We start from the raw sequence: 14,587 nt of genomic DNA, 5'->3' as shown, positions 1-14,587 counted from the left end.
AGAATAAAAGTGGTAAAAAATAAAAAAATAAACATTATACTCACCTTCTGATGGCTTGTGGTCTTCTCTCCGGTGCGTCCTGGCTCCCCGGTGGCTCGCGGTGGTGTAAAAGGACCTTCCATGACGTCATTTAGTCATGTGACAGGTCACACGACTGCCGACGTCAGCGACCGGGAAACCAGGACGCACTGGAGAATGGAAACAAGGAGTAAAGAAACATGTGTGAAACAAACCAGAAAGTGTTAAACCTTAGATTTCTCAAAGTACTCGTTTTACTCTGATGACAGCATTAGGCCCCCTTGGCATTCTCTCAAGCAGCTTCATCAGGTCAACACCTGGATTGATTTTCCAACAGTGTTGAAAGATTTCCCAGATGTTCTGAGCACTTATTGGCTGTAAAGCTTTGACTTCACACTTCCAACTCATCCCAAACCATCAAAGTTGGGTTGAGGTCGGTGATTGTGGAGGCCGTGTCATCTGACGCAGAACTCCATCCGTCTTCTTCTTGGTCGCGTACCCCTTATATTGCCTGGAGGTGTGTTTTGGTCATTGTCTTGTTGCAACACAAAATGATGGTCCTACTACGTGTAAACCAGATAGAATTACGTTTTTTGCAGAATGCTTTGGTAGCCATAAATGTGACTTTTCAGATTTTGTGTTATCCTACGCCTGATGAAGAGACTTGAGTAGTCTCGAAAGCTATCAACCATTGAGGACTCTCAAGTCTTATTATTTTTCTATGTACTGACTAACACGGTACAAAGATATATACTTTTCCTGTATCAAGGATGTGTAAAGCAGTCATCAGAGTAAATGGTAGGAACTTTGAGGAATTAAGTTTTAACACATATTCTGGCTTGTTTGACTTGTGTTTCTTTACCCCTTGTTTCCATTTGTTTCCCTTTGTGGTTTGCTGCGTTCATTCAGAATCTATAATGTGCACATTCCAATAAGAATTAGAAAAACCACTGAATGAACAAGTGAAAATTTTTCACTGTCCTGTACATGTACCAAAAATGGCAGGTAAAAAGGCACAACTCCTCATGCAAAAAAAAGAAGACTTTGTGAGCCTAAAGGAAGAGTCAGACAGCTGTATAAGTAAGACAAGGATCGCAACGCAGTGCTCGAACTGACTGAGAATTCTCCCAAACCGAGTGTGACAGCTGCATAGAAATACATGATGTCACGCTCGGCTGAGCTGCCGGCCAGTCCGAGATGTCACGCTCGGCTGAGCTGCCGGCCAGTCCGAGCACTGCATTGCGATGCTCGCCCAAGTTATACAGCCTTGTGACTGCGCCCTAACAAAAAGTTAGAATCTCTGAAATGCCAAAAGGTTAAATTAAGGGGTGAATAGAATCAGAAGGATCTAAAACCATGTACCCTATTCTGGTTTCTGATCTGCTTTTCCCACATAGAAGTCTTAGTGAAATGGAATTTTTTTTGGTCATGCCAGTAGGAGTATGCTGTACCTGCTAATACTTTTTATATTTCTTTAGCGTAAATGTTAGGGTCTGAGTATAGAACAATCATCCAGGTATGAAATGCATCTTATCTGTCCAAGAAGTGCGTGAGGTTTGGCACATAATAGGACAAGAGCCAATGTAGGAAGGGAGGGGGCACAGTCTTCTCTGGCGCTGAGTAAACCTCTTGTATCTATGAGGTTTTGACAGTGAAGCATTATTCTCGCCTCAGTGAGTTTATCAATGTAACTCCACATCTGGCCAGCAGATGGTGCTGGTTTTCCAGTGGAAAAAGAAGGGGGAGGTGTGGCACCAGGAGAGACAGAAAGACAGAGGGAGGGAGAAGCAGGGAATTATAAGCTGTCTGTGTATGTAGAGGAGAAGAAAGAATGGAGGGGTGATGAGTGGGAGGCATGGGGCGAGCTGTGGATTTAGGGATGTCTTCTGGGGGGCTCAGGAATCCTTGGCTGGGCCTGATGGTGATATGCTGCATAGGCTGCCATGCAAAATCACTGGTGGAGCCCCCAATGCCTCAGGGTAAGTCTGCAGGATGGGAAAGACAATGAGATGGGTGGTAGCAGGTCAGAGGATGTGCATGGAGGTCCTCTATGAACACATTGAATGCATTTTGTGATACCGGCATGTCTGCATGTATGATGCCTGCTGAATCTGGGGGTGATTGCGGGCTCCATTGTTAGCATTTCTGGGGTGAGGACATTACAGAATTCAGGGATCTTTGATTGGAGAGGGTGGATCTGATCTCTGATAGGAGAGCCTGCTCCTGATTTTTGATTGGCCCAGGCAGATAAATTAGGGTGACCCTATTCTGTGGATATTGAGATTAGGATTCATTCATTCTTTTTGTTGGGGTGCAGTCGCTGTTGGATCGGTGATGTGGACGAGGCTGGAGAAGTGGGGGGTTAGGTGGCACACTGTAGGACCAGTTAGGGAGGGGGTGACAGTCTCCAGGGTAATTGTAATGTGTGATGTAATGGGTGGGGATGGATTTGGGGTGTAGAGGCGGCTCTGCTGCCCTTGGATGAAGGATTGTTTATGATAGATGATACATTGTTTGTGTTCTAAGAACATTGTTACATTGTGATACCGAAGGTGCTACTGGGGATATAGCAGGCAGGTGGGCACAGAAGGGGCAACATTTTGCCAGTCAGTGGTATCTTTTGCACGGTGACTCACAGCTTAGTGACATATTGATGAGGTAATTCATTCTAAAAGTAGCTCAGGGGTTAATAGCCTTAATATCACATGGTGTCCTATCCTGTAGGGGCTATTGTATTATGGAGGCGGTGGCAAGACCCCCTGGCACAATCACATGTTTGGGGAATGTTGGTGGATGTGATTCTCCAGGGATCAGTGTCTATTAGCCGTCCTCTCTATTTGTAGGGATATCAGCTGTCTCAGCTCCCAGCTGTCCTCCTGGCAGATGATGGCTTACAATTCTCTCCAAGGGGCATCTGTGCATGGTGAAATTTAGGGGGGGTCATCATTTTCATTATTCATAGGATTAAAGCAGTTCTAATAATACTATATGAAAAAACACCTAAATAAAAGAATAGACATTGTAAATGCAGCGGAGACCTCCCCTCCTAAATATAGGGTGCCATGGTGCAATGGTACAAATCTGCTAGGCATCCTAGCAACCAATCAGGATGGAGCTTCTACCACTCCAGTGCCATTCGGCATTAATGAGCGCGGGGGGCCCGGCGGTTGCTATGCTCTATGTTCACTTGCTGACAAGTGAGGATTTTAGTAGTATGCATGCATCTGTATTCCAATGTGTATATAATACATGTGCACTGTGCAGCCGTCCTGCCAGCTCCGCACGCTGTATAAGTAATAGGTGCCACTGTACAGAACGGTTAGAAATCCCAAGAATCGTTAAGCAAGTGAATGCCAATGCAGAATTTCCCATATATTGAGTTATTGGCACAGATCACTGTGAAAGTTGCCCTTATGCCTCCAGGACTGTACGTGATGACAGATAAGCCCTATATGACTGTTCAGTGTTCCTAGATTTTGTTGTACATAAAAGGGAACCGTAGGAAAACTATAAAGAGATTGCACCATAAATGCAAGTTCTCACCTACTCGTCCTGACCCTACACCCCGTACAGAACCATTGACTGCTCATGGCTGTCTCCTGTAATCCCATAGGCAATGAATGTAGCAATGGCACCCATGCAGGACCACCCAGTTATTCAAATGGGGCACCCCGATCACAGGATTGGTGGGGTCCCAGTGATAAAACCCTCCGTGATCAGCAGGATATTACTTATAGGTGATAACTTGTATTTATAGTACAACTCCTTTAATGATTAATGTTAGTTTTGGCTGCTGATGAAAATGCTGCCAGGTTTTTCCACCCCAAGCAGAAATGCCTAGTGTTTGTTCATCCTTTGTACCCTTCTACTTTTGGTGTACTTCCCCGCCACAACTTTTATTATTTTTTTGCTATCATTGCATTGAAGCTCCTCGGGGGTGGGACTGCTGCACTCATCACATGTTAGCAAAGGGGATTGACACCCGGAGAGGGGCCTTTTTTTCATGTGCCCCATAGCTGCCATATGGTTTGTCTTGATGGGTATATACGTCCTCGTCTCTCAGCAACGATCTTTATCATCATAGATCAGTGCCAGGGAAGTGCGGTGAATATACCCGCCCAAACATCTGCTGGCTATTGGTGGCAGATTGAAGCATCATAGCTATGATTGTATGGAATTAGCAGAGGCCAAGGGTGTTCAAATCCTCACTAGAGTGGAGTACCTGGAGTACCTCCTTGGCAGTGACTAATGCCCTGCTGGACGTGGCTATTTGGGCCTGCAGGCGGTCCTGACACATTAATGTGCACATGACTGGTAGGAGGTGACATGCTGTATTTTCTATGTGTGCTTTGCTGGAAGTCTCCGGGGCTTCTGCTTTGTGTTAGTCGGTATCTGGGGATCTACTTAAGTTAACAAACAGCTATGTTTCATATGTAAGAGATGTCTGGCTCTACTGCACTATTTCTGTAAGATTTCCGCTTCTAACACACAAAGTATATATTGTGTCTAGTGTTTCTGGCCAGCTCCCAGGCTAATTACTCATATTTATCGCCTACCATATCATTTCCTTATTCTTTGATGTTCTTTCCCCCTTTTGTTGTCTCCCTTTTATATAGTATTAGATATATCCACAGGACTGTTGAAAACTTACCATGATATCTACAGTATAGTTTTCCACAGGAGACCTTTGTATCTTTATATGCATTTAAAGGGAATCTGTCACCACTTTGGAGTCATCAGACCTCTACTATGGGCATACAGGTTATAGAAAAGTAAATCTACACATACCTGTATGGCCCATAGTAGAGGTCTGATTGCAGAGAAAAGTGTTTTTATAAACTCCGTTTTCCACAGGCTTGGCTTCCGGGGTACGCCAAGAAATCCCCCTTATTTGTTTATTATTCCCTGAAATCCCCGCCTGTATGCTTAATTATCATACTCCCCCCCCCACCCTTGCACGTCACAGGGCCCTAGGGGAATAATAAGCACATAGGCGGGGATTGCTTGGCGTCCCCCGGATGCCTGTACAAAATAGAATTGATTAAAGCGCTTTTCTCTACAATCAGACCTCTACTATGGGCTATACAGGTATGTATAGATTTATTTTTCTATACCCTCTATGCCGAAAGTAGAGGTCTGATAACTCCAAAGTGGTGACAGATTCCCTTTAAAATGGGATATACGGTGTTACAGGAGACTCAACCACTATAACAACCATACTAGCACTGTACCTGTTACTGGTACTGTGTAGCTTTTAAATTATATGTAAATTAGGAGAATTCGGTGCACCCTTGGTGTGGCCAACAGTTTGGTGTACCGTTATGCCTCCTCATTTGCATACTGGAGCTCTTTCCCCGCTTCTGATTCACCGTACTCGCTACCCAGAGCTGCAGTGTCTAAATGCTGCTGGCGTGTATACAGCTGCGCTCTCATGCAGTGGCCGCATGCGTTCTCCACCCTATCTCCTTTATTTTGATGCCACTGCAGACACTGTGTTTCGGGGTACTGCCCCTCGTCAGTGGTCTGACGCCTCTCATCCAGCCAAACCATATCTCACACTTTGCACTGACTAGGGGCAGTGCCCCAAAACACTGTGTCTGCAAATTGCATTTCTGGTCTTGGCTTTTTATCCTAAGTCATGTGATAAGGCTCGTTAAAGGGTGACTATTGACTTTTAGGATTGCTACTTCCTGTAGGTGGCACTAGAGTTCTAGTCCTCTTCCTCTCTGAAGAGACAATTTGCATATATCCCAGAGGAGCATTGCAGCTTTAAAAGTCTCCTCACCTGACGTGCTTAACATGTCACTCACCGCAAGGAGAAATATTACCCCTAGGTACTGCACTATACAGACATGTCCTTCATTATTGTTTTCTTGGCTCTAGATATCCTAAGACAAGAGGAGTGATACGACCAGTTTTTTAAAAAAACTCACAAACTTTTGCTTTACTATGTTTAATATTCTAAGTAGCACAAATGTTTTATGTTTTTTTTCTTTTATTCATCTTGAGGATTTTTTTGAGTTTTCTTTAATGTGAACATGTCATGTTGAAAATAATATCTGATCTGCAGGCAGGCTGATGATGGATCAGGAGGAGCTGATTGGACTGATATATATTTTTGTGGGAAAAGTTTCAATAAATCTTACATTTTATTCATTGACATTCCTGGTGTTTGTATGGACTGGAGTCCAGTGGGCGGTCCTACTAGTGATTGACAGTCTTCCCTGTATGACAGCTATCTCTGCATGCACAGTCAATCACTATTAGGACCGCCCATTGGACTCCCATACATACAAATGCTAGAGATTTCAATGAATAACATACCAAGTATACTGAATCTTTTTCAATAGACCTATATATAATTCTGCTCAGCTTCTCCTTCTCTATACCTTGCTATCCACAGATCGGACTGCATGTACAACACTACAGGTTCCTCTTAAGGTTTTAAAACAAATGCAATAAACCATTCAAAGTTCTTATGTATTTTTTTCAATAAGAACCCAATTTGCCCACAAACAACTTGCTATGATGGAGCCTCCCCGAAGCCATAATCAAGGATGGCCTGATTATGACTATTATGTGGAAGATGGGTGCTCCTTCCTTATCATCACCCTCTAGGAGACATATATTCTCTTAATCTTTTGGTGCCTAATATTTTAGTAACCCCTTATGTCACTGTGGCATAACGATCACGGTCGCAGAGGTTGCGACCATGACCGTGCAGTTGAGGGACTCACTGACACCAGGACAAAGTTCAACTGGAGGTGAGTCCTTGGATGCACATTCAGCTGAAGTGTATTGCTCCTCAGGGGTCCTTGAGCTGCAATGCACGCTGCCGGCCAATCAGAGGTCAGCAGCTGCGGTTGGTATGCACGTGACTGGGGGGAGCATGGCGGTGACGTCATGCGTTCCCGTCGCTTGCAGTCTGAAGTCAGCTGCTGGCTTCAGAAGAAAATGCCAAGTGGTGGGGGAGCAGAGGGAAGGTGAGTAAAATCATTTATTTTTTTTCTACGCATTAAAGAACAGAGACAGAATGGAGGACATTTACCAGGATGGGGGATATATATGCCAGGAAGGCACCCAGGATAAGGGACAGGGTATACCAGGATGGGGCCCAGGATAAGAGGCATATATACCAGGATGGGGGACATGTATACCAGGATGAAGCCCAGGATAAGGGACATATATATCAGGATGGGGCCCAGGATAAGAGACATATATACCAGGATGGGGGACATGTATACCAGGATGAAGCCCAGGATAAGGGACATATATATCAGGATGGGGCCCAGGATAAGAGACATATATACCAGGATGGGGGACATGTATACCAGGATGAAGCCCAGGATAAGGGACATATATATCAGGATGGGGCCCAGGATAAGAGACATATATACCAGGATGGGGGACATATATACCAGGATGGTGGACATATATACCAGGATGGGGAACATATATATCAGGATGGGGGACCTATATACCAAGATGGGGCCCAGGATAAAGGACATATATACCAGGATGGGGAACCTATATACCAGGATGGGGAACATATATAACAGGATGGAGGTCATATATACCAGGATAGGGAACCTATATACCAGGATGGGGAACATATATAACAGGATGGAGGTCATATATACCAGGATAGGGAACATATATAGCAGGATGGAGAACAGATATATACCAGGAAGTGAGACATATATACTAGGATGGGCGCAGGATGGGAGACATATATACCGGGAAGGAGCCCAGGATAGGGGACAGTACTACATAATGAGGGAGGGGGGGCTCGTATGTCCTTATAGAATTTAGAATGCTACAAGGGCCCATACATCTGACCAACATGCGACATGCGGGGGGGGGTGGAGGTAGTTGTGTGTGTGGAGGGCCAGGTCCAAATTTTGCACCGGGGCCCATCGGACTCTAGTTAAGCCACTGGTAGTGCTACCTCCTTGTTATAGAGATACAACAGAGCTGAGTTTGTTATCAGTCATAGATTCTTGCTTGCACTCAGTGCGAGAACAGATCGGCCTTGTCTCTGCATCAATCTCAGAGCTCTCCTTTAGTTTGGCACTCCTGGTCCTCCATGATGTTGTGTCTCTTCTTGTTCCTAATCTCCCCCTCCTTCGTTTCTCTACCAATTTGTAAGCCTAACGGATGTGAATGAGGTCATTACCAGGACAACAGGAAATGTCTGCCATCCTATTCACAGCCATTGAATACTGGGACACTGTCCCAGGACCTATCACCTTGTCACACTTATATACATAAATTTTTCTGGCTACCACAATATACTTTTGGGTGCACAGTCACGTACCAAGCAAAAAGATGTAAAAAGGAATACGAACTGCTAGAAAGCATCAGACATAATACAGTATACATATCACTAGTACTCAAAATATGGAGTAATAGGAGGAGATATAGGGAGATTATATGGAGTAATAGGAGGAGATATAGGGGAGATTATATGGAGTAATAGGAGGAGATATAGGGAGGTTATATGGAGTAATAGGAGAATATATAGGGGAGGTTATATGGAGTAATAGGAGGATATATAGGGAGGTTATATGGAGTAATAGGAGGAGATATAGGGGAGGTTATATGGAGTAATAGCAGGAGATATAGGGAGGTTATATTGAGTAATTGGAGGAGATATAGGGAGGTTATATACAGTAATAGGAGGAGATATAGGGGAGGTTATATGGAGTAATAGGAGGAGATATAGGGAGGTTATATGGAGTAATAGGAGGAGATATAGGGGAGGTTATATGGAGTAATAGCAGGAGATATAGGGAGGTTATATTGAGTAATTGGAGGAGATATAGGGAGGTTATATACAGTAATAGGAGGAGATATAGGGGAGGTTATATGGAGTAATAGGAGGAGATATAGGGAGGTTATATGGAGTAATAGGAGGAGATATAGGGGAGGTTATATGGAGTAATAGGAGGAGATATAGGGGAGGTTATATGGAGTAATAGGAGGAGATATAGGGAGGTTATATGGAGTAATAGGAGGAGATATAGGGGAGGTTATATGGAGTAATTGGAGGAGATATAGGGAGGTTATATGGAGTAATAGGAGGAGATATAGAGGAGGTTATATGGAGTAATAGGAGGAGATATAGGGAGGTTATATGGAGTAATAAGAGGAGATATAGGGAGGTTATATGGAGTAATAGGAGGAGATATAGGGGAGGTTATATGGAGTAATTGGAGGAGATATAGGGAGGTTATATGGAGTAATAGGAGTAGATATAGAGGAGGTTATATGGAGTAATAGGAGGAGATATAGGGGAAGATATATGGAGTAATAGGAGGAGATATAGGGAGGTTATATGGAGTAATAGGAGGAGATATAGGGGAGGTTATATGGAGTAATTGGAGGAGATATAGGGAGGTTATATGGAGTAATAGGAGGAGATATAGAGGAGGTTATATGGAGTAATAGGAGGAGATATAAGGAGGTTATATGGAGTAATAAGAGGAGATATAGGGGAGGTTATATGGAGTAATTGAAGGAGATATAGGGAGGTTATATACAGTAATACGAGGAGATATATGGGAGGTTACATGGAGTAATAGGAGGAGATATAGAGAGGTTATATGGAGTAATAGGAGGAGATATAGGGAGGTTATATGGAGTAATAGGAGGAGATATAGGGGGTTATATGGAGTAATAGGAGGAGATATAGGGGAGGTTATATGGAGTAATAGGGGGAGATATAGAGGAGGTTATATGGAGTAATAGGAGGAGATATAGGGAGATTATATGGAGTAATAGGAGGAGATATAGGGAGGTTATATGGAGTAATAGGAGGAGATATAGGGGAGGTTATATGGAGTAATAGGAGGAGATATAGGGAGGTTATATGGAGTAATAGAAGGAGATATAGGGAGGTTCTATGGAGTAATAGGAGGAGATATAGGGGAGGTTATATGGAGTAATAGGGGGAGATATAGAGGAGGTTATATGGAGTAATAGGAGGAGATATAGGGAGATTATATGGAGTAATAGGAGGAGATATAGGGAGGTTATATGGAGTAATAGGAGGAGATATAGGGGAGGTTATATGGAGTAATAGGAGGAGATATAGGGAGGTTATATGGAGTAATAGCGGGAGATATAGGGAGGTTATATGGAGTAATAGGAGGAGATATAGAGAGGTTATATGGAGTAATAAGAGGAGATATAGGGAGGATATATGGAGTAATAGGTGGAGATATAGGGGGTTATATGGAGTAATAGGAGGAGATATAGGGAGGTTATATGGAGTAATAGTAGGAGATATAGGGAGGTTATATGGAGTAATAGGAGGAGATATAGGGAGGTTATATGGAGTAATAGGAGGAGATATAGGGAGGTTATATGGAGTAATAGGAGGAGATATAGGGAGGCTATATGGAGTAATAGGAGGAGATATAGGGGAGGTTATATGGAGTAATAGGAGGAGATATAGGGAGGTTATATGGAGTAATAGGAGGAGATATAGGGAGGCTATATGGAGTAATAGGAGGAGATATAGGGGAGGTTATATGGAGTAATAGGAGGAGATATAGGGGAGGTTATATGGAGTAATAGGAGGAGATATAGGGGAGGTTATATGGAGTAATAGGAGGAGATATAGGGAGGTTATATGGAGTAATAGGAGGAGATATAGGGAGGTCATATGGAGTAATAGGAGGAGAATAGGGGAGGTTATATGGAGTAATAGGAGGAGATATAGGGAGGTTATATGGAGTAATAGGACGAGATATAGGGAGGTTATATGGAGTAATAGGAGGAGATATAGGGAGGTTATATGGAGTAATATGAGGAGATATAGGGAGGTTATATGGAGTAATACGAGGAGATATAGGGAGGTTATATGGAGTAATAGGAGGAGATATAGGGAGGTTATGTGGAGTAATAGGAGGAGATATATGGGAGGTTATATGGAGTAATAGGAGGAGATATAGGGAGGTTATATGGAGTAATAGGAGGAGATATAGGGAGGTTATATGGAGTAATAGGAGGAGATATAGAGAGATTATATGGAGTAATAGGAGGAGATATAGGGAGGTTAAATGGAGTAATAGGGGGAGATATAGAGGAGGTTATATGGAGTAATAGGGGGAGATATAGAGGGTATATGAGAGTAGGAGGGTTGTGGTGGAGAATAGAGTTATATGGAATAGGAGGAGATATAGGGGAGGTTATATGGAGTAATAGGAGGAGTAGTGAGGAGGTTATATGGAATATAGGATGAGAGTGGGAGGTTATATGGAGTAATAGGAGGAGATATAGGGAGGTTATATGGAGTAATAGGAGGAGTATAGGGAGGTTATATGGAGTAAAGGATGAGATATAAGGAGGTATATGGAGTAATAGGAGGAGATATAGGGAGGTTATATGGAGTAATAGGAGGAGATATAGGGAGATTATATGGAGTAATAGGAGGAGATATAGGGAGGTTATATGGAGTAATAGGATGAGATTAGGAAGGTTATATGGAGTAATAGGGGAGATATAGGGGAGGTTATATGGAGTAAATTGGAGTAATAGGAGGAGATATAGGGAGGTTATATGGAGTAATAAGAGGAGATATAGGGAGGATATATGGAGTAATAGGTGGAGATATAGGGGGTTATATGGAGTAATAGGAGGAGATATAGGGGAGATTATATGGAGTAATAGTAGGAGATATAGGGAGGTTATATGGAGTAATAGGAGGAGATATAGGGAGGTTATATGGAGTAATAGGAGGAGATATAGGGAGGTTATATGGAGTAATGGGAGGAGATATAGGGAGGTTATATGGAGTAATAGGTGGAGATATAGGGAGGCTATATGGAGTAATAGGAGGAGATATAGGGGAGGTTATATGGAGTAATAGGAGGAGATATAGGGAGGTTATATGGAGTAATAGGAGGAGATATAGGGAGGCTATATGGAGTAATAGGAGGAGATATAGGGGAGGTTATATGGAGTAATAGGAGGAGATATAGGGAGGTTATATGGAGTAATAGGAGGAGATATAGGGAGGTTATATGGAGTAATAGGAGGAGATATAGGGAGGTTATATGGAGTAATAGGAGGAGATATAGGGAGGTTATATGGAGTAATAGGAGGAGATATAGGGAGGTTATATGGAGTAATAGGAGGAGATATAGGGAGGTTATATGGAGTAATAGGAGGAGATATAGGGGAGGTTATATGGAGTAATTGGAGGAGATATAGGGAGGTTATATGGAGTAATAGGAGGAGATATAGAGGAGGTTATATGGAGTAATAGGAGGAGATATAGGGAGGTTATATGGAGTAATAAGAGGAGATATAGGGGAGGTTATATGGAGTAATTGAAGGAGATATAGGGAGGTTATATACAGTAATACGAGGAGATATATGGGAGGTTACATGGAGTAATAGGAGGAGATATAGAGAGGTTATATGGAGTAATAGGAGGAGATATAGGGAGGTTATATGGAGTAATAGGAGGAGATATAGGGGGTTATATGGAGTAATAGGAGGAGATATAGGGGAGGTTATATGGAGTAATAGGGGGAGATATAGAGGAGGTTATATGGAGTAATAGGAGGAGATATAGGGAGATTATATGGAGTAATAGGAGGAGATATAGGGAGGTTATATGGAGTAATAGGAGGAGATATAGGGGAGGTTATATGGAGTAATAGGAGGAGATATAGGGAGGTTATATGGAGTAATAGGAGGAGATATAGGGAGGTTATATACAGTAATAGGAGGAGATATAGGGGAGGTTATATGGAGTAATAGGAGGAGATATAGGGAGGTTATATGGAGTAATAGGAGGAGATATAGGGAGGTTATATGGAGTAATTGGAGGAGATATAGGGAGGTTATATGGAGTAATAGGAGGAGATATAGAGGAGGTTATATGGAGTAATAGGAGGAGATATAGGGAGGTTATATGGAGTAATAAGAGGAGATATAGGGAGGTTATATGGAGTAATAGGAGGAGATATAGGGGAGGTTATATGGAGTAATTGGAGGAGATATAGGGAGGTTATATGGAGTAATAGGAGGAGATATAGAGGAGGTTATATGGAGTAATAGGAGGAGATATAGGGGAAGTTATATGGAGTAATAGGAGGAGATATAGGGAGGTTATATGGAGTAATAGGAGGAGATATAGGGAGGTTATATGGAGTAATTGGAGGAGATATAGGGAGGTTATATGGAGTAATAGGAGGAGATATAGAGGAGGTTATATGGAGTAATAGGAGGAGATATAAGGGAGGTTATATGGAGTAATAAGAGGAGATATAGGGAGGTTATATGGAGTAATAGAAGGAGATATAGGGAGGTTATATACAGTAATACGAGGAGATATAGGGAGGTTACATGGAGTAATAGGAGGAGATATAGAGAGGTTATATGGAGTAATAGGAGGAGATATAGGGAGGTTATATGGAGTAATAGGAGGAGATATAGGGAGGTTATATGGAGTAATAGGAGGAGATATAGGGGAGGTTATATGGAGTAATAGGGGGAGATATAGAGGAGGTTATATGGAGTAATAGGAGGAGATATAGGGAGATTATATGGAGTAATAGGAGGAGATATAGGGAGGTTATATGGAGTAATAGGAGGAGATATAGGGGAGGTTATATGGAGTAATAGGAGGAGATATAGGGAGGTTATATGGAGTAATAGCAGGAGATATAGGGAGGTTATATGGAGTAATAGGAGGAGATATAGGGAGGTTATATGGAGTAATAGTAGGAGATATAGGGAGGTTATATGGAGTAATAGGAGGAGATATAGGGAGGTTATATGGAGTAATAGGAGGAGATATAGGGAGGTTATATGGAGTAATAGGAGGAGATATAGGGAGGCTATATGGAGTAATAGGAGGAGATATAGGGGAGGTTATATGGAGTAATAGGAGGAGATATAGGGAGGTTATATGGAGTAATAGGAGGAGATATAGGGAGGCTATATGGAGTAATAGGAGGAGATATAGGGGAGGTTATATGGAGTAATAGGAGGAGATATAGGGAGGTTATATGGAGTAATAGGAGGAGATATAGGGAGGTTATATGGAGTAATAGGAGGAGATATAGGGAGGTTATATGGAGTAATAGGAGGAGATATAGGGAGGTTATATGGAGTAATAGGAGGAGACATAGGGGAGGTTATATGGAGTAATAGGAGGAGATATAGGGAGGTTATATGGAGTAATAGGATATGGAGTAAAGGAGGAGATATAGGGGGTTATATGGAGTAATAGGAGGAGATATAGGGAGGTTATATGGAGTAATAGGAGGAGATATAGGGGAGGTTATATGGAGTAATAGGAGGAGATATAGGGAGGTTATATGGAGTAATAGGAGGAGATATAGGGAGGTTATATGGAGTAATAGGAGGAGATATAGGGAGGTTATATGGAGTAATAGGAGGAGATATAGGGAGGTTATATGGAGTAGAGGAGATATATAGGGAGGTTATATGGAGTAGAAGATTATAGGTAGGCTTATTATGGAGTAATAAGGAGGAGATATAGGGGAGGTTATATGGAGTAATAGGAGGAGATATAGGGGAGGTTATA

The 14,587-nt window shown here is 42.4% G+C and overlaps 1 protein-coding gene and 1 long non-coding RNA gene across 3 annotated transcripts in view; one reads left to right on the top strand and one right to left on the bottom strand.

Annotated features, from left to right (window-relative positions):
- The window catches only part of LOC141272453 (uncharacterized), a 53,798-nt gene that overhangs the window by 28,172 nt on the left and 11,039 nt on the right, over window positions 1-14,587 (bottom strand). The window lies entirely within an intron of this gene.
- Window positions 1,736-14,587, top strand: part of FAM171A2 (family with sequence similarity 171 member A2) — a 55,391-nt gene continuing 42,539 nt past the window's right edge. Inside the window, exon 1 of one of the 2 annotated variants that reach the window (XM_073683193.1) lies at window positions 1,736-1,997. In XM_073683193.1, the coding sequence (XP_073539294.1) occupies window positions 1,874-1,997 (124 nt within the window). In that variant the 5' untranslated portion in view covers window positions 1,736-1,873. The remainder of the gene's footprint in view (window positions 1,998-14,587) is intronic. The other variant, XM_073683192.1, reaches the window with a different exon arrangement.

The sequence above is a fragment of the Phyllobates terribilis genome, unplaced genomic scaffold (genome assembly GCF_046119375.1).
Source record: "Phyllobates terribilis strain yellow unplaced genomic scaffold, ASM4611937v1 Scaffold_5__5_contigs__length_657084704, whole genome shotgun sequence".
NCBI lineage: Eukaryota > Metazoa > Chordata > Amphibia > Anura > Dendrobatidae > Phyllobates > Phyllobates terribilis.
This window is presented reverse-complemented; position numbering and strand designations above follow the sequence as displayed.